The 26,861-nt window shown below is 44.2% G+C and overlaps 1 protein-coding gene across 1 annotated transcript in view; it reads right to left on the bottom strand.

Moving 5' to 3' along the window:
* The window catches only part of LOC119478918 (mucin-2-like), a 58,276-nt gene that overhangs the window by 7,646 nt on the left and 23,769 nt on the right, over window positions 1-26,861 (bottom strand). The window contains exons 23-30 of the mRNA XM_037753998.1: window positions 12,015-19,251; window positions 8,685-8,938; window positions 7,008-7,179; window positions 3,376-3,623; window positions 3,006-3,189; window positions 524-731; window positions 160-335; window positions 12-81 (exon numbers count right to left, since the gene is read on the bottom strand). Of these exons, the coding sequence (XP_037609926.1) occupies window positions 12-81; window positions 160-335; window positions 524-731; window positions 3,006-3,189; window positions 3,376-3,623; window positions 7,008-7,179; window positions 8,685-8,938; window positions 12,015-19,251 (8,549 nt within the window). The remainder of the gene's footprint in view (window positions 1-11; window positions 82-159; window positions 336-523; window positions 732-3,005; window positions 3,190-3,375; window positions 3,624-7,007; window positions 7,180-8,684; window positions 8,939-12,014; window positions 19,252-26,861) is intronic.

The following is a 26,861-nucleotide window of genomic DNA, read 5'->3' as shown; positions in this document are numbered from 1 at the left end:
GTATTCTTTACCTGCCGTTGCATGTGGGCTCTACACTGGCGCCACAGGCCATGTACACCTTGTTACTTGGACACTTGTGCTCTGTAAGATGGAGATATGTTTTTTCAGAACTCCGTGCAACAACTCATAGTATTATAGACTATTGATTATGTATCTTACCACACTGCCCATTGGTTTCATTCCTCCAGTCGATACAGACTCCTGCATTAGAGCACTGAGTGGCATAGGCCTCCAGGCTGGAGCAGCCTGTGGCATTGCCACTGTTGCAAATGTCAGACGCACAGGATGTCACAAATGGTCCTGGGGGTATGACTGTGTGGCACGGTGCAAAAACACTAAAGGGGAACATACAAGCCAGGACAGTATGTCATGAAAAGTCAGAAGACTTTGAATACACCCAAGTGACCAGAAAAAATATAAACATCATCTAAGATGTGATAGAAAGCAATAAAACAGACTTGCAATAAACATTAACTTTCATTAAAGTATAAATTATTTGTGGTTATTTTGTGGTTCCCCTCACCTGCTGGTTAGGAGATCACAAATGGCAGGTTTGCAAGCGGGCTTTGTTGTTGAGTGTGTTGGTTTTGAGGTGGTTATAGTAGTCGGTGGGGTTGTGGGGCTGACACAGGGTGTACCTGGGACATGCCACTGGCCGGCAGAGTCTGAGCAGCTTTCCACCTGGCCGTTTGGAGAACGACAGTCGTTGGTCTGGGAGTTGTCACAGGTCCCTAGAAGAGAAGAGGCAGGAGGTTGAAGCCAAAGCATTTGGGCTTCATGCAAAAACAAAAAATAATCAACAGAGTTGTTCTTAAATAGCAAGTATGAGTGATTTAAGTTTTGTTTTTTCTGACAATTTTCTCTTATGTTCGAAGAAAATTCACGGGTGGTCCAGACCTTTCGTACATGTACAGATAGTCCTTCCTTTTCTTCACAAAGGAGAATTTGAATTAAAGGTCCCATATCGTGCTCATTTTCAGGTTCATACTTGTATTTTGTGTTTCTAATAGAACATGTTTACATGCTGTAATGTTCAAAAAACATTATTTTCATCGTACTGTGCCTGAATATACCTGTATTCACCCTCTGTCTGAAACGCTCCGTTTAAGTGCATTTCAATGGAATTGCAACAGAATTGCGTTGCTAGGCAACAGTTTGGGTCCATGTTTACTTCCTGTCAGCTGATGTTATTTACATACACTGCAACATGAAATAAACTGGAACACATTTAGAATGTTTACGTTTAAAACTATGTAATGGTCTAAATATTGTATATTTGTGACATCACAAATGGACAGAAATCCTAACGGCTTGTTTCAAACGCGCAATTTCTGAATACGGGCTGTGTGTGTTTCTCCGTATATTGAGCGTTTTGATAGTTTAACAGTATTTATATATCACTTAAACCTGCTTTATAATGTAAAAGACATGAAAATTTCACTTTTTACAATATGGGACCTTTAATGTTATATATATTCACGCTCTGTCTGAAACGCTCCGTTTTAGCGCCTGTCTCTTTAAACACCACTCCAGAAAAAGCCGAGAAAAATACGGTGCACCTTTGCAAAGGTAGTTCTCAAGCCGTAGGTGGAGATATATTAGTATATTCTGATGAGCCAGGATGTGACACGAGGAGAAGTACAACACATGCGCAGTAAAATCTGGTCCGCACTTGCCCAAAGGCTCACTAGCTGGCGCACAATAGAACATGAGGATGATTGAAAATAGTACACATGCCCCACGTGTGCTCTCACACACCGAGTTTGGTTGCACAATAGCACAAGGCAACCCACAACCACACAGCATAAGGGCTGGGCTGAATAGTTTGAAGCTTCATTCGTAATGTTGACCTTCAATTTTTTATTATTATTAATAATTTACAGAACCATTGCATGCAATAGTCCACCTTCTCTCTCTCTCTGTCTCTCTCTGTCTCTCTCTTTCGCTCCTGATCTGAAATCTGATTGGCTTGTTGAATTACATGTTTTCTGATCTAGGTGGCCCATAAAAAACTGACTGGGTTGTCATATTTCACAGTTTGTGGGTTGGTAGGTATTCCAGATACCCAAATATACGTGCACAAGCACTGGAAAAGTCAATGAACAGAAATACACACCTCAGCAGCCGCTATCTCCCCTGAGTTTTTCATGATATGTCCCCTTTGATATTAATTTGTATTCACTTTTATCCAACTTAATATTCTGTTCACCATATTATCATCATCATTTGCCAATTTTCAGCTTGCCAATTGACAGATTGATATTTGACACAGCAACTTTTAAAGTTCAGTATTGTCGAAAAATTCTTTCACTCTAACAGCTGCCTGCAGGTCTCAGTCGAGTCTCGAGCCGCCCGCGGTTCACAGCAACAACAGTGAAAGTGATCTATTGACTGTATATTGACATCATATCAACTACATTACTACAGTTTCAATGTCTGTATCTGTAGAAAATGTTACGGAGATGAAAAAAAGTAAAGATTTATTTTTAAATCAACACTTCCTGCTTTCATTTTAAAATAAAAGCCCTCAAGAGTTTTTTCTGTGGGCGCAAGTCCTTCATTTGTTAACACGATGCTTTTATTCTGAAATATGAGCAGGACAGTGCTGTAGAACATGCAGTGACTTGGAGAGCTCCATGAATGAATATAGTACAGGGTTTTAATTGTGGATTATCATTATTATTTACAAATTACCTTTATTCTCATAATACTATGACTTTTCTTCTCGTAAACATATGACTTTATTCTCGTAATATTATGACTTTATTCTCGAAATCTCAGATTTATTTTTTTTCCTCAATGTGTTCCTAATACTCCATCGTACTATAGACCTACAACAATGATACAAAAAAAATGAAATTGTAAACAAAAAACAGTTATTCATTTCCATTTTTAAAAATCCACAGGGAGCCACTAGAGAGGGTCTAAAGAGCCGCATGTGGCTCCGGAGCCTCAGGTTGCAGACCCCTGGTTTAGGTTAACTATCAAATGTTCCGCTTACTCACCACACTGTCCCTCAGTGTTCCCACCAAAGAGGGAATAAGGAACATCAATGCTGAATGAGGAGCCCCTGTAGACCACTTTTGTGTCGATTTCCGGTATCTCCAATGTGATCACCATATCTGTGCCAGTGATGCGTAGGACAGAATTTTGGTAGGCGGGAAAGATACGTTTCTGATTCACATAGACCTGCAGGACAAGGAGACAAAACACATTGTAGAAGACTGTAAACCGGGTCCAGCAGCATTTCTAACTGTTACCATATACCGCACCACTTTGTTTGACAGATTAACCATTAAATCTCAAAATCAGTAAAGAAGTGAGATACTAACACAAAAACAACAAATGTCTTTGACAGTTTGAATGGTTACTTACCACATTAGCTGCTGTTCCTGAAGTCTTCAACTGAGTCAAAACTATAGTGTAGGATTGGTATGTAACAATGAGAGCCTGGGGACAGAATGTGCTGTCTGAAGGCGCACAGGCACCGTTATTTACTATTATAGTCAGGTTATATTTAGTAATAATCTCTTTGACCAGATAGTAAGAGCAGTTCTCCTTGAAACTGTATGATTTTCCATCGAATGTCATGTAGTGGGATCCAGCCCAGCCAGTGCACACACCTGCAGGATGAGAATGGAAATAATCAGTAACAACTGAAACAGGCAGAAAACATATTTATTACCTCCACCAAGTGGAGTATGTTTGTTTATTGGCAATTGATATCTACTACAGAATCGTTTTAGTAGTTTTGATGTAATCTAGTGGATGGTCAGACAATGGCCCAAGATATAAATAAGTAACTTTTGATCCATATCATGTGATGGCACCATTTGCTCCTAACTGCTGAAACAAGACACATTTTACCACTCCTCCTACAGTACAAATGTCATCTGCTCTTAACCAAATTTCCTAGATAACATATTTCAATGAACATTTTTATTTTGTCATATGCCATACTATTTTCCTGTAATTGGTTGATTTATTTTTATATGCCTTTTTTTTTTACACAAACAACAATTAAATCATGAAGGCATGGCATGATGACATTTTACATATCACTGTGGATTCTTAATGCAGATCCATTGCAAATTAAAGCTGCAAGCAGCGATGAACGTGCCCTCGCCCTGGCGGGACGCCGACTGACAGGGCCAGGCACAATGAAACAGGAACTCTGATGAGCGCAATGATGCCTGCCACAAGACTCTACAACAAACGGTTATGAAAGGGGGCTAATGTATAGGGGGCGGGCTAAGAGTATATATTTGCATGTAAATGTCCTCAGAACTGGACCCTTATCATGCCTGAGAAATCTGGGGCAGATCGGACTATCTGTTTCATGGTGAATGGTTCAAAATGGCCACCACGCCACGGTCAGGTCGTTCAGTGAAAACCACCATTTGAATAACTTTTCATCCTCAAGGTCTTAAGATGGTCCTGACCAAATTTCAAGTCAATCTGATTAAATTTGTAAGGAGTTCGTTAAAGCACACGGCCTATAAAACGCCAAAAATGGGCGAAAATAGGCGAAAATCGCACATAAAATTAAAAATGGCTGACTTCCTGTTGAGTTTTGGGCATACCTTCAAGAGGCTTTTTTGTGCGTCTCCACATGCCAAATTTCATACATGTAGGTGAAACCGGAGTGAGGGGCTCAATTTTTCCAATTTTCTAGGGGGCGCTAGCAAGCCATTTTGCAACACCTAGGCTCGAGACCCTTAAAATATAAAATTTTTTACTGCGTCTGATAAGTGTGCCAAGTTTAACAACTTTTTGAGCATGTTGAGGCCTTCAAAAAGGCGATTCATTTTTGTGAAAAAAAATAAATAAAAGAATAATTCCTACAGTTTCAGTAGGGCTTTCGCTGGCCCAACGTTGTATCACTACAAAAACACTTTATCTAACAAAGATTATTCTGCTTTATTGGCAGTGGTATGCACTACTGGGGCTTTTTGCACCTTGTTTTCAGGCGCAGATGTGATGCCGTATTTATCAAACGGATGCACAAGGCCAGAGAAGCAGATTGAAAGTCATTCAACCGAGTGTTTGCAAAGTGCATCTCTCTCCTCATTGCATTTAAGTGCATGCATTTAAGATTTAGGATTACACAAATAATAGGAGGATACACTTAGTTAACAGAGGCCAGTCATGTATTCCATTAGATTGACTAAGGTCACACAATGTGCGGGGAAGTCTGCCTCTGAAGACCAGATCTAGCATAGCGCAAATTAAATTTACTCCAGCCAGGAATGTTGTGGTGATGAAAAGAAAAGTGCATTAACCCCTTACAATTGCGCTCTCTTTTTTTTGAGGGGTAGGGGTGGGGGAAAGGGGATGTTCAGTTCAGGGGTAGATATATAGTCAGCAGTAGATGCCACATAGAAGTGGTGTAAATCATCTGAAAGCTGGGAACCTGAAGATTAATTTGAGATGCAGCTCAGCACTGTGTGTCAAGTTGTTCTAGTCATTAATAAGAAATAAAAATGTATTAATTGACTAATTAATCAATTAATTAAAATAATTGTGAAAGTGTATAAGGGCTTAGAACATTATGATGGAAGTATATGATGGCCATTCTCATGCTCTATTATATCTTATAAATTATTGCAGCAAATTTTGTGTTGTTATAATTTGTTACAAAGATTCGGTGCTAAATTTAACACTTTTTTTCCCAAATTTTTTACCACTCGAGAAGTTGATAAAAAATGATCAACAATCCCTCCAAAATACCACATTAAGACACCAAAGACCTTGAGGAACACCATAGAAAAAGCCATGCTGTGATTTAGTATAAAAAACTTTTGACATTTGGAGACTTCTGCAAGACTCGCATTTTTCGGCAATTGGATGTTGATCACTTCTGTTGTGTAAACTGCTCAGAAACCCCCTTATTGTCAATCTAGCTAGGAAAGCCATCCATCCTCTGAATGCTCTAGGTCTCTAGTTTGATCCATCCATCCTCTGAATGCTCTAGGTCTCTAGTTTGTGGCTGTAAAGTTTCATGAGGCTTTGATTATCCTAGATAATAGGAAAATGGTCTCACTACAATGGAATGGCTACTATGTGGACTAACATCATCAGATAGGAATAAAAGTTGGGCTCATTGGATCCACAAGAGTCTCAGCTTTCCAGTGATACCCAATTTACGTAATTTCAAGACTGTTTAGGGACCCCAGTATGCTAAAATATTCAAACACAACATTTTAGAATAGGCGAAAATAACACATTAATACTGCATTAAAAAAACTTCATTGTTCTTACCAAAAAAAACTGCATGTGATTATCATAAAGGGCATTGGAGTTTTAAGGGGTTAAATATAGGCTTGTATATAACAACAAAAAAATATTATTATATTATTGTGAAAAAAAAAATGCAATTAGGCTATAATTAATGAACACAATTACTGACTACTGTTGGACGGGGAATTTTGGTTTGTGTTCATCAAACTTGAATTTGAACTTGACCATCAAATATAAAATCCCATGAAACTGTATTGCCTCCTAATGTATAAATAATTAGATATAAGCTAAATATAACAATATCACCATTTTATGAGTAACATTTTGAGAAACAGTCTAACCATTTATCTCAGGTGGATTTGCAGCCAATGTAAATGTTTTATAATCAAGATCACTACAATATTTTAGTTTGGCGATCTCAGAAAATCCGCTGTTGAACTGCACCAATGAGCTCTCCTTCTCTCGCAGAATGCTTCTGGTGGGGCTCTCCCAGGATCAGTCCAGGAGCTGACTGCATAATAGGCTGCTGCTTTAGTAAATCAGGTGCTCAATACACTGATTGTGGCTGCAAATTCTATGAAAACTGCAACACACATTTACGCACCACCATTTTCTTAGTAAATCTGGCCTTCAGTGCTTTCTAGTATGTAGTGCAATTCATTTGGAGGAGGAATGTCAATAGTCTTAGCATGTTGACACAAAATCATTTGCTGCATATAAAAGTCAAAAGTGGTAACCTGCATTGAAAGGTTACATTTTCAACTTACATTCACATTCGTAGTGGAAGCAGCATCCGTCATCATCATAGACTTTGACAGCTTTGCGTCCGTTGGCACAGATGCGTTGTTGTACAGTGGGACAGGGAGTAGGTGTCTCTGTGATATTGCCATTGGTGCAGATAGCTGTGGTACAGTTGCTGACCTTCCAGGACTCTCCATTCTGGATGGGTATCGAGAAGCAGTAAGTCATATAGGAAACGCAAAAAGTGTAATTCAACAGATTTTTCGCAGGGATGCAGGGCTATTTTCTCCACCACAACCAGTGCGTTGGGCGCATTCCAAATGCACTTTTAGTAATTGGCCAGGCTTGCCAAGTGTACCTATGGCACACTTGGATATGGGGTGGGATCAGAAATAATACATTATCATACATTTATAGGTGGACGTGTTAGAGGGTGTGACAATCATGGCCAATCACATTCACTACTTTCACCCCCCCTTCATAATGCACTGACAGGCTGGGAATCCTGTTCCTCATAGGAAACATATTGCTCTTGAAAATGCTGCTCACAGCAGGTCAAATGTTGTGCGCAGGTGATGACTCTTTAAAAGTTGAATTTTATGTTTCTAGACATGTTCCTACAGTGATGATTTCCGTGAGTAATAGTGCATAATTTTATTTGGCACAATCACAATGATCCATTCAATAACAAGCAGTCAACTATCACCATAGTGCCATATATAAACAGATAGTTCAAAATGTGGTCTTATATTTTGCATGTCTTTTTTTAATCTCGGAAATTATTTTCAAACTTCCTAATCAGAGTCGACTGTTTTACATGCAAAAAAGAATTATTGACAATCTTGGAACTAAATAGTTTGCTCTTTGTTCTTCATATCGCTACATAACAATAGTCCTGTTAATGATCCTCCTTTTGAAATTTCCATTCCGGTCCAGAACGTCCGTTTTTGTTTTGGCCTGTGTGATCCCATCGAATGCCTATTTCGACACCCTGTCGCCACATATTAAACAAATTGGCACGCAAACACGGCCTTCTGCAGCCGTGGAAGCAAGCAAACGAACTGGATCAACAGAGATGACGTTAATGCAGCTGGGTTATCAAGGCAGCGAGTATTTGAGACACACAGCCTGTGAATTGATTCCGACTGCTGCTGGCCAGAGGCTAAATACATAATGCTAACACATGTTAACTTGTGGGGCGGCTGTGGCTCAGAGGGTAGAGCAGGTTTTCCACCAATCGGAAGATAGGTGGTTCGATCCCCGGCTGCTCCGGGTCACATGTCGATGTGTCCTTGAGCAAGACACTTAACCCCAAATTGCTCCCGGAGGCATAGCCATCGGTGTGTGAATGAGTATTTAGATTAAATCCTGATGGGCAAAGTTGGCACCTTAGCAGCCTCTGCCATCAGTGTGTGAATGGGTGAATACTGACATGTAGTGTAAAGCGCTTTGAGTGGTCGGAAGACTAGAAAAGCGCTATATAAGTCCAAGTCCATTTAACTGCTATCAGTCACACTGATAGGTGTTTTGAATTTGGACTGCAGTACATTTTAAATGCTAGCCGTGAGTGCTACATATTTCTCCTTTAAGTTTAACTGAAAAGTCCCCACAGGTGTGTTCTGGGACACAAAGCAATGACTGGTGATTTTAAATGCTCAAAGTCTTTTGGAAACACAATCATGAAATCATGAATAAAACCTCACCTTTCTTGGTGGATTCACATCATTGCAGTCTTTGGTAGTTGTAGATGGAATGGAAGTAGAGGTAGGAATATTTGTAGTGGAAGAAATTATGGTCTTTGTAGTGGTGCTAAACACTGCAGTGGTAGAGTGTGCGGTTGTGCTGGGTGTCGGTGTTGTAGGACATGGACTGTTCTGCTTCTCAACTTTACAAGATGCATTGCAATATGCAATGTAACACCACCCTAAGCCATCAGTGACATTGTACACCAAGTCCCCTGTGGAGATAAGAGGAGAGTGGAGATAAAAGTTTAGTACACCAAATGAAAGGATTACTGATTTGTAAAAAAAAAATGTTTAATAAAAAATAGAGTTAGTGGGTGTTCAGACTGAAAACAGTCCTGCTTTAAAAAATGGTGGCTCTTATTGTGAAAGGTCTGTATTGAATGAGCCCGAGACTAAACCAGGATTAATCTGTTTTGTAAAGCCAACTCCGGGCTAATGTGTGCAGACTAAGTCTTGATTATTTATAGCCCCAGTTTGTACCTTCTGAAAATCCCAAAAGGTTGTTCAAAAGCAATTATTGCTAGTCTGACCCATTTCCCAAGTTGCAACTCTGTTTCCTATCCAGGTAGCCAGTGGGATGCCATTTTTGTTTGGACTTGGAAGCAGTGGTGCAAGCCGGAGAGTATATATTAGATCAAAAACAAACAAACACTGCAACCCTAACCCCAACAAAGCAAAAGAGAAGTGAGCTCAGACCCTGGACAGGTAATTTATTGTACAGCAAATTAGACAATTAGCATTTTGTTTTTAGAAACTAAAGGGTTACACTTCACAATACAATAAATTGTGAGTAATTACTCTAGAATGAGTGAGGAACAAATCAGAAACATTCTGATAAAGAATCATTAATAAGCAGTTCCTGAATAACACTGGATCCAGGTCTATAGGCTATAGTAAATGATGTTACAAGACAACAGATGGCAGACCTTCCACAGACAACCTGGAGAATGATTTGTGCACGTCAATCCGTGAAATCACCGCAACGACGGCCAAAACTAGGAGTAAGTGAAACACACTGATCTGACTTTGAGGTCCTTGAACGCCTACCAGACAGCTTGTCAGTGACCATATTCAGAACTGCTACACCGTGTGAGGTGTGTTTTCTGACAGTCTTACAGTCCTGTTGTTTCACTTCACCTCAGTCTTCTTAAACGGCTGTGCAACAGCGTCAGGCACGGGAGATGCCAGCAAAACACCCAACAGGCCTAAATTATTAGCAGCTGTAGCCATCTGAGTTCCCAGTTGAAATATTTTGAGGCAAGACGAAGGCTGCCTGAGCTGGACGTGCTGGGCCTCGAAGGCCTTGTAAAGAAATAATATATGCATTCTGGGTTTGTCACACCGCAGAAAAAGATATAATATACTAACCACCCAGCCAAATTTGAGTGATTAAAAAAATCTTCAAGTATATAATATTAGATTTCAAAATCATAGAAAAATAAGCAGTATTCTCTGCTCTGAAACACAGGGGGCGTGTCCGCTGAAGGCGCTGAAACCACGCCCACAAGCGGGGAACGTGCATTCCCTCAGTAGCGGCAAGCAAAGAGGAAAGAACCCAGCGGCGAATGCCCGACCGACGGGCGGATTGGGGAAATGTGGTGTACGGAAAACCGCTTGCCCGGTGTTGCTTGGGGACCTGAGTCCTTCTGATCGAGGCTCAGCCCGTGGACGGTGTGAGGCCGTTAACGGTCTTCTCGAAGTCGGGTTGTTTGGGATTGCAGCCCAAAGCGAGTGGTAAACTCCATCTAAGGCTAAATACCGGCAAGAGATCGATAGTCGACAAGTACCTTTAGGGAAAGCTGAAAAGAACTTAAGAGAGAGTTCAAGAGGGCGTGAAACCGTTTAGAGGTAAACGGATGATGTACAAGCAGTCTGCCCGGGGGATTCAACTCGACGGGTTAGGGACGGCCGCTCGGTGTGGGAGGATCCCCTCGTGGGACCTCTACCCGGCTGGCCCCTGCCGGGCGCATTTCCTCCGAGGCAGTGCGCCGCGACCGGGTCTAGGTTGGCTTGGAAAGGCTCGGGGCAAAGGTGGCCAGCGGCCACAAGCTTTACCACACCCACCGCCCGGACCTCGCTGCTTCCCGGGGCCGTGGACAAAGTGCTTGCTTTTGTGGTCCTGGTAGTCTCAAAGACATTCGTGGCCCTGATACTCCATACTCTAACACTTTGTCATTTTCCTGGGCTTCTCTTTTGCCTTTCAAAAACCAGGTTTCTGAAGAGGGGTTGGATCATGCTAAGGATTGCTCCACTGCCTCATTGAGCCATGATTTCAGCCCTGCCCAAAAAATCCTGAACACAAAACTGGCAAAAAACAGTAACTCCACAATCCAGTACTACAATAATCACAGTCTTTTCACATGTTTTCCGTAATTATTTTCCAACATTTATAAAGTGTTTAGAAAAAAATATCTGAAATTCCTTTACAAGGCCTTTAAAAGCCGTGGCGAAGGCAGCTCACAGGTTTCGGTGTGAGCAGCTGTAGCCCAATGCGTCCCTCTGACCGTGGAACCGCCAGACACCGAGGGTAAATCATCGTCTTCATCAGCGGATGAAACTAGCGTCTCGGCAGAAATGGCCGGAGGCAGCGGTAGAGCGTCGGAGGCCGGAGCGCGGTTTCGGCAGTGTCGAACTCAGACTCTGGGTCACTGTCATCACAGCGGAGTCTACATCGCAGAGTCAAAAATTATCCTATCTCTGCTGGCGTCGAATCTTGGGTATCGACCGACGGGCACGACGGTCACTGGCAAGGTTCTTGTAGCAGCAACTCCATCCGTGGAGAAGTAGCAGTCAGCGGGCAATTGCCAATCGCTGAAGAGAAATGGATACCAGGTAGCGCTTGATGCCGTGGTAATGAATGTATTCATTAGGAACATACTGATTGGCTGGCTACGTTCATTCAAATCTCAATGGGCGAACGCGTGCGTGTGATTGCAGGAAAGTATTACCCACAGATTCCAGAATAGGGCGGAGCCTGTGTGAGAATGAAAAAAAACTGCTTTTCCATGTCTGTAGGAGACTGAATACACATATGTTAAACTGCACATAATATTATAAATTGAAGTACACTGTTCAATGTTCTGAATAGATAGAGAAGAGAAAAAATTACTTTAAAAAAATTAAAGAAAGGATTTCAGTTTGGACGTTGGAATAACAAAAAAATTATATTAAGAAATAATAATGATCTGAAAAAGCAAATACAAAAGGGGTCTTGGTACCTTCTGTCCTGGTAACCCATGACAAAAGAAACAAGATGAATGTGAAAATGGAAAAGAGAAAATCACCTACCAGGACGATGTGAAGTTCCATTGACAATGCAGACACATAATGTTGTAGTTGCAGTAAGCAGTGATGGTGTAGAAGCAACTGTGGTTCTGGCTGGTCCAGTAGTGTAAACAGTTGTGCTGCCTGGAAGTGTCTGTGTTATTGGGCCAATGGAAGTTGTAGCTTTAGGTGTTGCTCCTGTAGTTAGAGTTGATGCCACAATAGTTGTTGTGTTCAAAAATGAAGGTTGTGTATATACAGCTGATGTTTGTGTATTTCCTGTGACAACAATAACTGTTGTCTCAGGGCCTAAAACCGAAGTTGTAATTTCAACAACAGCTGTGGTAGAGGTAGTTACTGGGCCAGTGGTGACTTCTTTTGGTGGTTTTGTTGTTGCGATCTTTACTGTCGTCTTTTCAGATGTTGTTGTTTCTGCAGGTGTGGCTGTGGTTCCCCTTGTTGTTACTGATGGCAATTCTGTTGTTGTGGTACCAACAGAAGGCTTCGATGTTACAACTGTTGTTTCAGGGCCTGTTGTTGTGAAACCTGGCACTGAGGTTGTAGTTTCAGCCACAGCTGTGGTAGAAGAAGTAACTGGGCCAGTGGTGACTTTAGGTGGGGCTGTTGTCCCAACACTCACCGTTGTTTCCTCTGATGTTGTGGTTTCTGAAGGTTTGGCTGTGGTTCCCTCAGTTGTTACTGATGGTACTTCAGTGGTTGTGGTACCAACAGAGGGCTTTGATGTTACAACTGTTGTTTCAGGGCTTGTTGTTGTGACTCCTGGCACTGAAGTCGTTGTTTCAACAACAGCTGTGGTAGAGGTTGTTACTTGGATAGTGGTGACTTCTTTAGGTGGTTTTGTTGTCGCAATGCTTACTGTTGATTCTTCTGATGTTGTTTCTGCAGGTGTGGCTGTGGGTCCCCTTGTTGTTACTGGCGGCACTTCAGTGGTTGTGGTACCAACAGAAGGCTTTGATGTTACAACTGTTGTTTCAGGGCTTGTTGTTGTGACGCCTGGCACTGAAGTCGTTGTTTCAACAACAGCTGTGGTAGAGGTTGTTACTTGGCCAGTGGTGACTTCTTTAGGTGGTTTTGTTGTCGCAATGCTTACTGTTGTTTTTTCTGATGTTGTTTCTGCAGGTGTGGCTGTGGTTCCACTTGTTGTTACTGACGGTACTTCAGTGGTTGTGGTACCAACAGAGGGCTTTGATGTTACAACTGTTGTTTCAGGGCCTGTTGTTGTGACACCTGGCACTGAGGTTGTAGTTTCAACTACAGCTGAGGTAGAAGAAGTAACTGGGCCAGTGGTGACTTTAGGTGGGGCTGTTGTCCCAACACTCACCGTTGTTTCCTCTGATGTTGTGGTTTCTGAAGGTTTGGCTGTGGTTCCCTCAGTTGTTACTGATGGTACTTCAGTGGTTGTGGTACCAACAGAGGGCTTCGATGTTACAACTGTTGTTTCAGGGCTTGTTGTTGTGACGCCTGGCACTGAAGTCGTTGTTTCAACAACAGCTGTGGTAGAGGTTGTTACTTGGCCAGTGGTGACTTCTTTAGGTGGTTTTGTTGTCGCAATGCTTACTGTTGTTTTTTCTGATGTTGTTTCTGCAGGTGTGGCTGTGGTTCCCCTTGTTGTTACTGACGGCACTTCAGTGGATGAGGTACCAACAGAAGGCTTTGATGTTACAACTGTTGTTTCAGGGCTTGTTGTTGTGACACCTGGCACTGAGGTTGTAGTTTCAACTACAGCTGTGGTAGAAGAAGTAACTGGGCCAGTGGTGACTTTAGGTGGGGCTGTTGTCCCAACATTCACCGTTGTTTCCTCTGATGTTGTGGTTTCTGAAGGTTTGGCTGTGGTTCCCTCAGTTGTTACTGATGGTACTTCAGTGGTTGTGGTACCAACAGAGGGCTTTGATGTTACAACTGTTGTTTCAGGGCTTGTTGTTGTGACGCCTGGCACTGAAGTCGCTGTTTCAACAACAGCTGTGGTAGAGGTTGTTACTTGGCCAGTGGTGACTTCTTTAGGTGGTTTTGTTGTCGCAATGCTAACTGTTGTTTTTTCTGATGTTGTTTCTGCAGGTGTGGCTGTGGTTCCACTTGTTGTTACTGACGGTACTTCAGTGGTTGTGGTACCAACAGAGGGCTTTGATGTTACAACTGTTGTTTCAGGGCCTGTTGTTGTGACACCTGGCACTGAGGTTGTAGTTTCAACTACAGCTGAGGTAGAAGAAGTAACTGGGCCAGTGGTGACTTTAGGTGGGGCTGTTGTCCCAACACTCACTGTTGTTTCCTCTGATGTTGTGGTTTCTGAAGGTTTGGCTGTGGTTCCCTCAGTTGTTACTGATGGTACTTCAGTGGTTGTGGTACCAACAGAGGGCTTTGATGTTACAACTGTTGTTTCAGGGCTTGTTGTTGTGACGCCTGGCACTGAAGTCGTTGTTTCAACAACAGCTGTGGTAGAGGTTGTTACTTGGCCAGTGGTGACTTCTTTAGGTGGTTTTGTTGTCGCAATGCTTACTGTTGTTTTTTCTGATGTTGTTTCTGCAGGTGTGGCTGTGGTTCCACTTGTTGTTACTGACGGTACTTCAGTGGTTGTGGTACCAACAGAGGGCTTTGATGTTACAACTGTTGTTTCAGGGCCTGTTGTTGTGACACCTGGCACTGAGGTTGTAGTTTCAACTACAGCTGAGGTAGAAGAAGTAACTGGGCCAGTGGTGACTTTAGGTGGGGCTGTTGTCCCAACACTCACCGTTGTTTCCTCTGATGTTGTGGTTTCTGAAGGTTTGGCTGTGGTTCCCTCAGTTGTTACTGATGGTACTTCAGTGATTGTGGTACCAACAGAGGGCTTTGATGTTACAACTGTTGTTTCAGGGCTTGTTGTTGTGACGCCTGGCACTGAAGTCGTTGTTTCAACAACAGCTGTGGTAGAGGTTGTTACTTGGCCAGTGGTGACTTCTTTAGGTGGTTTTGTTGTCGCAATGCTTACTGTTGTTTTTTCTGATGTTGTTTCTGCAGGTGTGGCTGTGGTTCCCCTTGTTGTTACTGACGGCACTTCAGTGGATGAGGTACCAACAGAAGGCTTTGATGTTACAACTGTTGTTTCGGGGCTTGTTGTTGTGACACCTGGCACTGAGGTTGTAGTTTCAACTACAGCTGTGGTAGAAGAAGTAACTGGGCCAGTGGTGACTTTAGGTGGGGCTGTTGTCCCAACACTCACCGTTGTTTCCTCTGATGTTGTGGTTTCTGAAGGTTTGGCTGTGGTTCCCTCAGTTGTTACTGATGGTACTTTAGTGGTTGTGGTACCAACAGAGGGCTTTGATGTTACAACTGTTGTTTCAGGGCTTGTTGTTGTGACGCCTGGCACTGAAGTCGTTGTTTCAACAACAGCTGTGGTAGAGGTTGTTACTTGGCCAGTGGTGACTTCTTTAGGTGGTTTTGTTGTCGCAATGCTTACTGTTGTTTTTTCTGATGTTGTTTCTGCAGGTGTGGCTGTGGTTCCCTTTGTTGTTACTGACGGCACTTCAGTGGATGAGGTACCAACAGAAGGCTTTGATGTTACAACTGTTGTTTCAGGGCTTGTTGTTGTGACACCTGGCACTGAGGTTGTAGTTTCAACTACAGCTGTGGTAGAAGAAGTAACTGGGCCAGTGGTGACTTTAGGTGGGGCTGTTGTCCCAACACTCACCGTTGTTTCCTCTGATGTTGTGGTTTCTGAAGGTTTGGCTGTGGTTCCCTCAGTTGTTACTGATGGTACTTTAGTGGTTGTGGTACCAACAGAGGGCTTTGATGTTACAACTGTTGTTTCAGGGCTTGTTGTTGTGACACCTGGCACTGAAGTCGTTGTTTCAACAACAGCTGTGGTAGAGGTTGTTACTTGGCCAGTGGTGACTTCTTTAGGTGGTGTTGTTGTCGCAATGCTTACTGTTGTTTTTTCTGATGTTGTTTCTGCAGGTGTGGCTGTGGTTCCCTTTGTTGTTACTGACGGCACTTCAGTGGATGAGGTACCAACAGAAGGCTTTGATGTTACAACTGTTGTTTCAGGGCTTGTTGTTGTGACACCTGGCACTGAGGTTGTAGTTTCAACTACAGCTGTGGTAGAAGAAGTAACTGGGCCAGTGGTGACTTTAGGTGGGGCTGTTGTCCCAACACTCACCGTTGTTTCCTCTGATGTTGTGGTTTCTGAAGGTTTGGCTGTGGTTCCCTCAGTTGTTACTGATGGTACTTCAGTGGTTGTGGTACCAACAGAGGGCTTTGATGTTACAACTGTTGTTTCAGGGCTTGTTGTTGTGACGCCTGGCACTGAAGTCGTTGTTTCAACAACAGCTGTGGTAGAGGTTGTTACTTGGCCAGTGGTGACTTCTTTAGGTGGTTTTGTTGTCGCAATGCTAACTGTTGTTTTTTCTGATGTTGTTTCTGCAGGTGTGGCTGTGGTTCCACTTGTTGTTACTGACGGTACTTCAGTGGTTGTGGTACCAACAGAGGGCTTTGATGTTACAACTGTTGTTTCAGGGCCTGTTGTTGTGACACCTGGCACTGAGGTTGTAGTTTCAACTACAGCTGTGGTAGAAGAAGTAACTGGGCCAGTGGTGACTTTAGGTGGGGCTGTTGTCCCAACACTCACCGTTGTTTCCTCTGATGTTGTGGTTTCTGAAGGTTTGGCTGTGGTTCCCTCAGTTGTTACTGATGGTACTTCAGTGGTTGTGGTACCAATAGAGGGCTTTGATGTTACAACTGTTGTTTCAGGGCTTGTTGTTGTGACGCCTGGCACTGAAGTCGTTGTTTCAACAACAGCTGTGGTAGAGGTTGTTACTTGGCCAGTGGTGACTTCTTTAGGTGGTTTTGTTGTCGCAATGCTAACTGTTGTTTTTTCTGATGTTGTTTCTGCAGGTGTGGCTGTGGTTCCACTTGTTGTTACTGACGGTACTTCAGTGGTTGTGGTACCAACAGAGGGCTTTGATGTTACAACTGTTGTTTCAGGGCCTGTTGTTGTGACACCTGGCACTGAGGTTGTAGTTTCAACTACAGCTGTGGTAGAAGAAGTAACTGGGCCAGTGGTGACTTTAGGTGGGGCTGTTGTCCCAACACTCACCGTTGTTTCCTCTGATGTTGTGGTTTCTGAAGGTTTGGCTGTGGTTCCCTCAGTTGTTACTGATGGTGCTTTAGTGGTTGTGGTACCAACAGAGGGCTTTGATGTTACAACTGTTGTTTCAGGGCTTGTTGTTGTGACGCCTGGCACTGAAGTCGTTGTTTCAACAACAGCTGTGGTAGAGGTTGTTACTTGGCCAGTGGTGACTTCTTTAGGTGGTTTTGTTGTCGCAATGCTTACTGTTGTTTTTTCTGATGTTGTTTCTGCAGGTGTGGCTGTGGTTCCCCTTGTTGTTACTGACGGCACTTCAGTGGATGAGGTACCAACAGAAGGCTTTGATGTTACAACTGTTGTTTCAGGGCTTATTGTTGTGACACCTGGCACTGAGGTTGTAGTTTCAACTACAGCTGTGGTAGAAGAAGTAACTGGGCCAGTGGTGACTTTAGGTGGGGCTGTTGTCCCAACACTCACCGTTGTTTCCTCTGATGTTGTGGTTTCTGAAGGTTTGGCTGTGGTTCCCTCAGTTGTTACTGATGGTACTTCAGTGGTTGTGGTACCAACAGAGGGCTTTGATGTTACAACTGTTGTTTCAGGGCTTGTTGTTGTGACGCCTGGCACTGAAGTCGTTGTTTCAACAACAGCTGTGGTAGAGGTTGTTACTTGGCCAGTGGTGACTTCTTTAGGTGGTTTTGTTGTCGCAATGCTTACTGTTGTTTTTTCTGATGTTGTTTCTGCAGGTGTGGCTGTGGTTCCACTTGTTGTTACTGACGGTACTTCAGTGGTTGTGGTACCAACAGAGGGCTTTGATGTTACAACTGTTGTTTCAGGGCCTGTTGTTGTGACACCTGGCACTGAGGTTGTAGTTTCAACTACAGCTGTGGTAGAAGAAGTAACTGGGCCAGTGGTGACTTTAGGTGGGGCTGTTGTCCCAACACTCACCGTTGTTTCCTCTGATGTTGTGGTTTCTGAAGGTTTGGCTGTGGTTCCCTCAGTTGTTACTGATGGTACTTTAGTGGTTGTGGTACCAACAGAGGGCTTTGATGTTACAACTGTTGTTTCAGGGCTTGTTGTTGTGACGCCTGGCACTGAAGTCGTTGTTTCAACAACAGCTGTGGTAGAGGTTGTTACTTGGCCAGTGGTGACTTCTTTAGGTGGTTTTGTTGTCGCAATGCTTACTGTTGTTTTTTCTGATGTTGTTTCTGCAGGTGTGGCTGTGGTTCCCCTTGTTGTTACTGACGGCACTTCAGTGGATGAGGTACCAACAGAAGGCTTTGATGTTACAACTGTTGTTTCAGGGCTTGTTGTTGTGACACCTGGCACTGAGGTTGTAGTTTCAACTACAGCTGTGGTAGAAGAAGTAACTGGGCCAGTGGTGACTTTAGGTGGGGCTGTTGTCCCAACACTCACCGTTGTTTCCTCTGATGTTGTGGTTTCTGAAGGTTTGGCTGTGGTTCCCTCAGTTGTTACTGATGGTACTTTAGTGGTTGTGGTACCAACAGAGGGCTTTGATGTTACAACTGTTGTTTCAGGGCTTGTTGTTGTGACGCCTGGCACTGAAGTCGTTGTTTCAACAACAGCTGTGGTAGAGGTTGTTACTTGGCCAGTGGTGACTTCTTTAGGTGGTTTTGTTGTCGCAATGCTTACTGTTGTTTTTTCTGATGTTGTTTCTGCAGGTGTGGCTGTGGTTCCACTTGTTGTTACTGACGGTACTTCAGTGGTTGTGGTACCAACAGAGGGCTTTGATGTTACAACTGTTGTTTCAGGGCCTGTTGTTGTGACACCTGGCACTGAGGTTGTAGTTTCAACTACAGCTGAGGTAGAAGAAGTAACTGGGCCAGTGGTGACTTTAGGTGGGGCTGTTGTCCCAACACTCACCGTTGTTTCCTCTGATGTTGTGGTTTCTGAAGGTTTGGCTGTGGTTCCCTCAGTTGTTACTGATGGTACTTCAGTGGTTGTGGTACCAACAGAGGGCTTTGATGTTACAACTGTTGTTTCAGGGCTTGTTGTTGTGACGCCTGGCACTGAAGTCGTTGTTTCAACAACAGCTGTGGTAGAGGTTGTTACTTGGCCAGTGGTGACTTCTTTAGGTGGTTTTGTTGTCGCAATGCTTACTGTTGTTTTTTCTGATGTTGTTTCTGCAGGTGTGGCTGTGGTTCCCCTTGTTGTTACTGACTGGCACTTCAGTGGATGAGGTACCAACAGAAGGCTTTGATGTTACAACTGTTGTTTCAGGGCTTGTTGTTGTGACACCTGGCACTGAGGTTGTAGTTTCAACTACAGCTGTGGTAGAAGAAGTAACTGGGCCAGTGGTGACTTTAGGTGGGGCTGTTGTCCCAACACTCACCGTTGTTTCCTCTGATGTTGTGGTTTCTGAAGGTTTGGCTGTGGTTCCCTCAGTTGTTACTGATGGTACTTTAGTGGTTGTGGTACCAACAGAGGGCTTTGATGTTACAACTGTTGTTTCAGGGCTTGTTGTTGTGACGCCTGGCACTGAAGTCGTTGTTTCAACAACAGCTGTGGTAGAGGTTGTTACTTGGCCAGTGGTGACTTCTATAGGTGGTATTGTTGTCGCAATGCTTACTGTTGTTTTTTCTGATGTTGTTTCTGCAGGTGTGGCTGTGGTTCCACTTGTTGTTACTGACGGTACTTCAGTGGTTGTGGTACCAACAGAGGGCTTTGATGTTACAACTGTTGTTTCAGGGCCTGTTGTTGTGACACCTGGCACTGAGGTTGTAGTTTCAACTACAGCTGAGGTAGAAGAAGTAACTGGGCCAGTGGTGACTTTAGGTGGGGCTGTTGTCCCAACACTCACCGTTGTTTCCTCTGATGTTGTGGTTTCTGAAGGTTTGGCTGTGGTTCCCTCAGTTGTTACTGATGGTACTTCAGTGGTTGTGGTACCAACAGAGGGCTTTGATGTTACAACTGTTGTTTCAGGGCTTGTTGTTGTGACGCCTGGCACTGAAGTCGTTGTTTCAACAACAGCTGTGGTAGAGGTTGTTACTTGGCCAGTGGTGACTTCTTTAGGTGGTTTTGTTGTCGCAATGCTAACTGTTGTTTTTTCTGATGTTGTTTCTGCAGGTGTGGCTGTGGTTCCACTTGTTGTTACTGACGGTACTTCAGTGGTTGTGGTACCAACAGAGGGCTTTGATGTTACAACTGTTGTTTCAGGGCCTGTTGTTGTGACACCTGGCACTGAGGTTGTAGTTTCAACTACAGCTGTGGTAGAAGAAGTAACTGGGCCAGTGGTGACTTTAGGTGGGGCTGTTGTCCCAACACTCACCGTTGTTTCCTCTGATGTTGTGGTTTCTGAAGGTTTGGCTGTGGTTCCCTCAGTTGTTACTGATGGTACTTTAGTGGTTGTGGTACCAACAGAGGGCTTTGATGTTACAACTGTTGTTTCAGGGCTTGTTGTTGTGACACCTGGTACTGAAGTCGTTGTTTCAACAACAGCTGTGGTAGAGGTTGTTACTTGGCCAGTGGTGACTTTAGGTGGTTTGTTGTCGCAATGCTTACTGTTGTTTTTTCTGATGTTGTTTCTGCAGGTGTGGCTGTGGTTCCACTTGTTGTTACTGACGGTACTTCAGTGGATTGAGGTACCAACAGAAGGCTTTGATGTTACAACTGTTGTTTCAGGGCTTGTTGTTGTGACACCTGGCACTGAGGTTGTAGTTTCAACTACAGCTGTGGTAGAAGAAGTAACTGGGCCAGTGGTGACTTTAGGTGGGGCTGTTGTCCCAACACTCACCGTTGTTTCCTCTGATGTTGTGGTTTCTGAAGGTTTGGCTGTGGTTCCCTCAGTTGTTACTGATGGTACTTCAGTGGTTGTGGTACCAACAGAGGGCTTTGATGTTACAACTGTTGTTTCAGGGCTTGTTGTTGTGACGCCTGGCACTGAAGTCGTTGTTTCAACAACAGCTGTGGTAGAGGTTGTTACTTGGCCAGTGGTGACTTCTTTAGGTGGTTTTGTTGTCGCAATGCTAACTGTTGTTTTTTCTGATGTTGTTTCTGCAGGTGTGGCTGTGGTTCCACTTGTTGTTACTGACGGTACTTCAGTGGTTGTGGTACCAACAGAGGGCTTTGATGTTACAACTGTTGTTTCAGGGCCTGTTGTTGTGACACCTGGCACTGAGGTTGTAGTTTCAACTACAGCTGTGGTAGAAGAAGTAACTGGGCCAGTGGTGACTTTAGGTGGGGCTGTTGTCCCAACACTCACCGTTGTTTCCTCTGATGTTGTGGTTTCTGAAGGTTTGGCTGTGGTTCCCTCAGTTGTTACTGATGGTACTTCAGTGGTTGTGGTACCAACAGAGGGCTTTGATGTTACAACTGTTGTTTCAGGGCTTGTTGTTGTGACACCTGGTACTGAAGTCGTTGTTTCAACAACAGCTGTGGTAGAGGTTGTTACTTGGCCAGTGGTGACTTCTATAGGTGGTATTGTTGTCGCAATGCTTACTGTTGTTTTTTCTGATGTTGTTTCTGCAGGTGTGGCTGTGGTTCCACTTGTTGTTACTGACGGTACTTCAGTGGTTGTGGTACCAACAGAGGGCTTTGATGTTACAACTGTTGTTTCAGGGCCTGTTGTTGTGACACCTGGCACTGAGGTTGTAGTTTCAACTACAGCTGATGGTAGAAGAAGTAACTGGGCCAGTGGTGACTTTAGGTGGGGCTGTTGTCCCAACACTCACCGTTGTTTCCTCTGATGTTGTGGTTTCTGAAGGTTTGGCTGTGGTTCCCTCAGTTGTTACTGATGGTACTTCAGTGGTTGTGGTACCAACAGAGGGCTTTGATGTTACAACTGTTGTTTCAGGGCTTGTTGTTGTGACGCCTGGCACTGAAGTCGTTGTTTCAACAACAGCTGTGGTAGAGGTTGTTACTTGGCCAGTGGTGACTTCTTTAGGTGGTTTTGTTGTCGCAATGCTTACTGTTGTTTTTTCTGATGTTGTTTCTGCAGGTGTGGCTGTGGTTCCCCTTGTTGTTACTGACGGCACTTCAGTGGATGAGGTACCAACAGAAGGCTTTGATGTTACAACTGTTGTTTCAGGGCTTGTTGTTGTGACACCTGGCACTGAGGTTGTAGTTTCAACTACAGCTGTGGTAGAAGAAGTACCTGGGCCAGTGGTGACTTTAGGTGGGGCTGTTGTCCCAACACTCACCGTTGTTTCCTCTGATGTTGTGGTTTCTGAAGGTTTGGCTGTGGTTCCCTCAGTTGTTACTGATGGTACTTTCAGTGGTTGTGGTACCAACAGAGGGCTTTGATGTTACAACTGTTGTTTCAGGGCTTGTTGTTGTGACGCCTGGCACTGAAGTCGTTGTTTCAACAACAGCTGTGGTAGAGGTTGTTACTTGGCCAGTGGTGACTTCTTTAGGTGGTTTTGTTGTCGCAATGCTAACTGTTGTTTTTTCTGATGTTGTTTCTGCAGGTGTGGCTGTGGTTCCCCTTGTTGTTACTGACGGCACTTCAGTGGATGAGGTACCAACAGAAGGCTTTGATGTTACAACTGTTGTTTCAGGGCTTGTTGTTGTGACACCTGGCACTGAGGTTGTAGTTTCAACTACAGCTGTGGTAGAAGAAGTAACTGGGCCAGTGGTGACTTTAGGTGGGGCTGTTGTCCCAACACTCACCGTTGTTTCCTCTGATGTTGTGGTTTCTGAAGGTTTGGCTGTGGTTCCCTCAGTTGTTACTGATGGTACTTCAGTGGTTGTGGTACCAACAGAGGGCTTTGATGTTACAACTGTTGTTTCAGGGCTTGTTGTTGTGACGCCTGGCACTGAAGTCGTTGTTTCAACAACAGCTGTGGTAGAGGTTGTTACTTGGCCAGTGGTGACTTCTTTAGGTGGTTTTGTTGTCGCAATGCTTAACTGTTGTTTTTTCTGATGTTGTTTCTGCAGGTGTGGCTGTGGTTCCCCTTGTTGTTACTGACGGCACTTCAGTGGATGAGGTACCAACAGAAGGCTTTGATGTTACAACTGTTGTTTCAGGGCTTGTTGTTGTGACACCTGGCACTGAGGTTGTAGTTTCAACTACAGCTGTGGTAGAAGAAGTAACTGGGCCAGTGGTGACTTTAGGTGGGGCTGTTGTCCCAACACTCACCGTTGTTTCCTCTGATGTTGTGGTTTCTGAAGGTTTGGCTGTGGTTCCCTCAGTTGTTACTGATGGTACTTTAGTGGTTGTGGTACCAACAGAGGGCTTTGATGTTACAACTGTTGTTTCAGGGCTTGTTGTTGTGACACCTGGCACTGAAGTCGTTGTTTCAACAACAGCTGTGGTAGAGGTTGTTACTTGGCCAGTGGTGACTTCTTTAGGTGGTTTTGTTGTCGCAATGCTTACTGTTGTTTTTTCTGATGTTGTTTCTGCAGGTGTGGCTGTGGTTCCCCTTGTTGTTACTGACGGCACTTCAGTGGATGAGGTACCAACAGAAGGCTTTGATGTTACAACTGTTGTTTCAGGGCTTGTTGTTGTGACACCTGGCACTGAGGTTGTAGTTTCAACTACAGCTGTGGTAGAAGAAGTAACTGGGCCAGTGGTGACTTTAGGTGGGGCTGTTGTCCCAACACTCACCGTTGTTTCCTCTGATGTTGTGGTTTCTGAAGGTTTGGCTGTGGTTCCCTCAGTTGTTACTGATGGTACTTTAGTGGTTGTGGTACCAACAGAGGGCTTTGATGTTACAACTGTTGTTTCAGGGCTTGTTGTTGTGACGCCTGGCACTGAAGTCGTTGTTTCAACAACAGCTGTGGTAGAGGTTGTTACTTGGCCAGTGGTGACTTCTTTAGGTGGTTTTGTTGTCGCAATGCTTACTGTTGTTTTTTCTGATGTTGTTTCTGCAGGTGTGGCTGTGGTTCCACTTGTTGTTACTGACGGCTACTTCAGTGGATGATGGTACCAACAGAAGGGCTTTGATGTTACAACTGTTGTTTCAGGGCCTTGTTGTTGTGACACCTGGCACTGAGGTTGTAGTTTCAACTACAGCTGTGGTAGAAGAAGTAACTGGGCCAGTGGTGACTTTAGGTGGGGCTGTTGTCCCAACACTCACCGTTGTTTCCTCTGATGTTGTGGTTTCTGAAGGTTTGGCTGTGGTTCCCTCAGTTGTTACTGATGGTACTTTAGTGGTTGTGGTACCAACAGAGGGCTTTGATGTTACAACTGTTGTTTCAGGGCTTGTTGTTGTGACGCCTGGCACTGAAGTCGTTGTTTCAACAACAGCTGTGGTAGAGGTTGTTACTTGGCCAGTGGTGACTTCTTTAGGTGGTTTTGTTGTCGCAATGCTTACTGTTGTTTTTTCTGATGTTGTTTCTGCAGGTGTGGCTGTGGTTCCCCTTGTTGTTACTGACGGCACTTCAGTGGATGAGGTACCAACAGAAGGCTTTGATGTTACAACTGTTGTTTCAGGGCTTGTTGTTGTGACACCTGGCACTGAGGTTGTAGTTTCAACTACAGCTGTGGTAGAAGAAGTAACTGGGCCAGTGGTGACTTTAGGTGGGGCTGTTGTCCCAACACTCACCGTTGTTTCCTCTGATGTTGTGGTTTCTGAAGGTTTGGCTGTGGTTCCCTCAGTTGTTACTGATGGTACTTTAGTGGTTGTGGTACCAACAGAGGGCTTTGATGTTACAACTGTTGTTTCAGGGCTTGTTGTTGTGACACCTGGTACTGAAGTCGTTGTTTCAACAACAGCTGTGGTAGAGGTTGTTACTTGGCCAGTGGTGACTTCTTTAGGTGGTTTTGTTGTCGCAATGCTTACTGTTGTTTTTTCTGATGTTGTTTCTGCAGGTGTGGCTGTGGTTCCCCTTGTTGTTACTGACGGCACTTCAGTGGATGAGGTACCAACAGAAGGCTTTGATGTTACAACTGTTGTTTCAGGGCTTGTTGTTGTGACACCTGGCACTGAGGTTGTAGTTTCAACTACAGCTGTGGTAGAAGAAGTAACTGGGCCAGTGGTGACTTTAGGTGGGGCTGTTGTCCCAACACTCACCGTTGTTTCCTCTGATGTTGTGGTTTCTGAAGGTTTGGCTGTGGTTCCCTCAGTTGTTACTGATGATACTTTAGTGGTTGTGGTACCAACAGAGGGCTTTGATGTTACAACTGTTGTTTCAGGGCTTGTTGTTGTGACGCCTGGCACTGAAGTCGTTGTTTCAACAACAGCTGTGGTAGAGGTTGTTACTTGGCCAGTGGTGACTTCTTTAGGTGGTTTTGTTGTCGCAATGCTTACTGTTGGTTTTTCTGATGTTGTTTCTGCAGGTGTGGCTGTGGTTCCCCTTGTTGTTACTGACGGCAATTCAGTGGATGAGGTACCAACAGAAGGCTTTGATGTTACAACTGTTGTTTCAGGGCTTGTTGTTGTGACACCTGGCACTGAGGTTGTAGTTTCAACTACAGCTGTGGTAGAAGAAGTAACTGGGCCAGTGGTGACTTTAGGTGGGGCTGTTGTCCCAACACTCACCGTTGTTTCCTCTGATGTTGTGGTTTCTGAAGGTTTGGCTGTGGTTCCCTCAGTTGTTACTGATGGTACTTTAGTGGTTGTGGTACCAACAGAGGGCTTTGATGTTACAACTGTTGTTTCAGGGCTTGTTGTTGTGACACCTGGCACTGAAGTCGTTGTTTCAACAACAGCTGTGGTAGAGGTTGTTACTTGGCCAGTGGTGACTTCTTTAGGTGGTTTTGTTGTCACAATGCTTACTGTTGTTTTTTCTGATGTTGTTTCTGCAGGTGTGGCTGTGGTTCCCCTTGTTGTTACTGACGGCACTTCAGTGGATGAGGTACCAACAGAAGGCTTTGATGTTACAACTGTTGTTTCAGGGCTTGTTGTTGTGACACCTGGCACTGAGGTTGTAGTTTCAACTACAGCTGTGGTAGAAGAAGTAACTGGGCCAGTGGTGACTTTAGGTGGGGCTGTTGTCCCAACACTCACCGTTGTTTCCTCTAATGTTGTGGTTTCTGAAGGTTGGGCTGTGGTTCCCTCAGTTGTTACTGATGGTACTTTAGTGGTTGTGGTACCAACAGAGGGCTTTGATGTTACAACTGTTGTTTCAGGGCTTGTTGTTGTGACACCTGGCACTGAAGTCGTTGTTTCAACAACAGCTGTGGTAGAGGTTGTTACTTGGCCAGTGGTGACTTCTTTAGGTGGTTTTGTTGTCGCAATGCTTACTGTTGTTTCCTCTGATGTTGTGGTTTCTGAAGGTTTCGCTGTGGTTCCCTCAGTTGTTACTGATGGTACTTCAGTGGTTGTGGTACCAACAGAGGGCTTTGATGTTACAACTGTTGTTTCAGGGCTTGTTGTTGTGACACCTGGCACTGATGTTGTTGTTTCAACAATAGCTGTGGTAGAGGTTGTTACTTGGCCAGTGGTGACTTCTTTAGGTGGTTTTGTTGTCGCAATGCTTACTGTTGTTTTTTCTGATGTTGTTTCTGCAGGTGTGGCTGTGGTTCCACTTGTTGTTACTGACGGTACTTCAGTGGTTGTGGTACCAACAGAGGGCTTTGATGTTACAACTGTTGTTTCAGGGCCTGTTGTTGTGACACCTGGCACTGAGGTTGTAGTTTCAACTACAGCTGTGGTAGAAGAAGTAACTGGGCCAGTGGTGATTTTAGGTGGGGCTGTTGTCCCAACACTCACCGTTGTTTCCTCTGATGTTGTGGTTTCTGAAGGTTTGGCTGTGGTTCCCTCAGTTGTTACTGACGGTGCTTCAGTGGTTGTGGTACCAACAGAGGGCTTTGATGTTACAACTGTTGTTTCAGGGCTTGTTGTTGTGACACCTGGCACTGAAGTCGTTGTTTCAACAACAGCTGTGGTAGAGGT

Source organism: Sebastes umbrosus, chromosome 2, assembly GCF_015220745.1.
Source record: "Sebastes umbrosus isolate fSebUmb1 chromosome 2, fSebUmb1.pri, whole genome shotgun sequence".
Classification (NCBI taxonomy): Eukaryota; Metazoa; Chordata; class Actinopteri; order Perciformes; family Sebastidae; genus Sebastes; species Sebastes umbrosus.
Note: the sequence above shows the minus strand (reverse complement) of the source record. Positions and strands in the feature narration are given on the sequence as shown.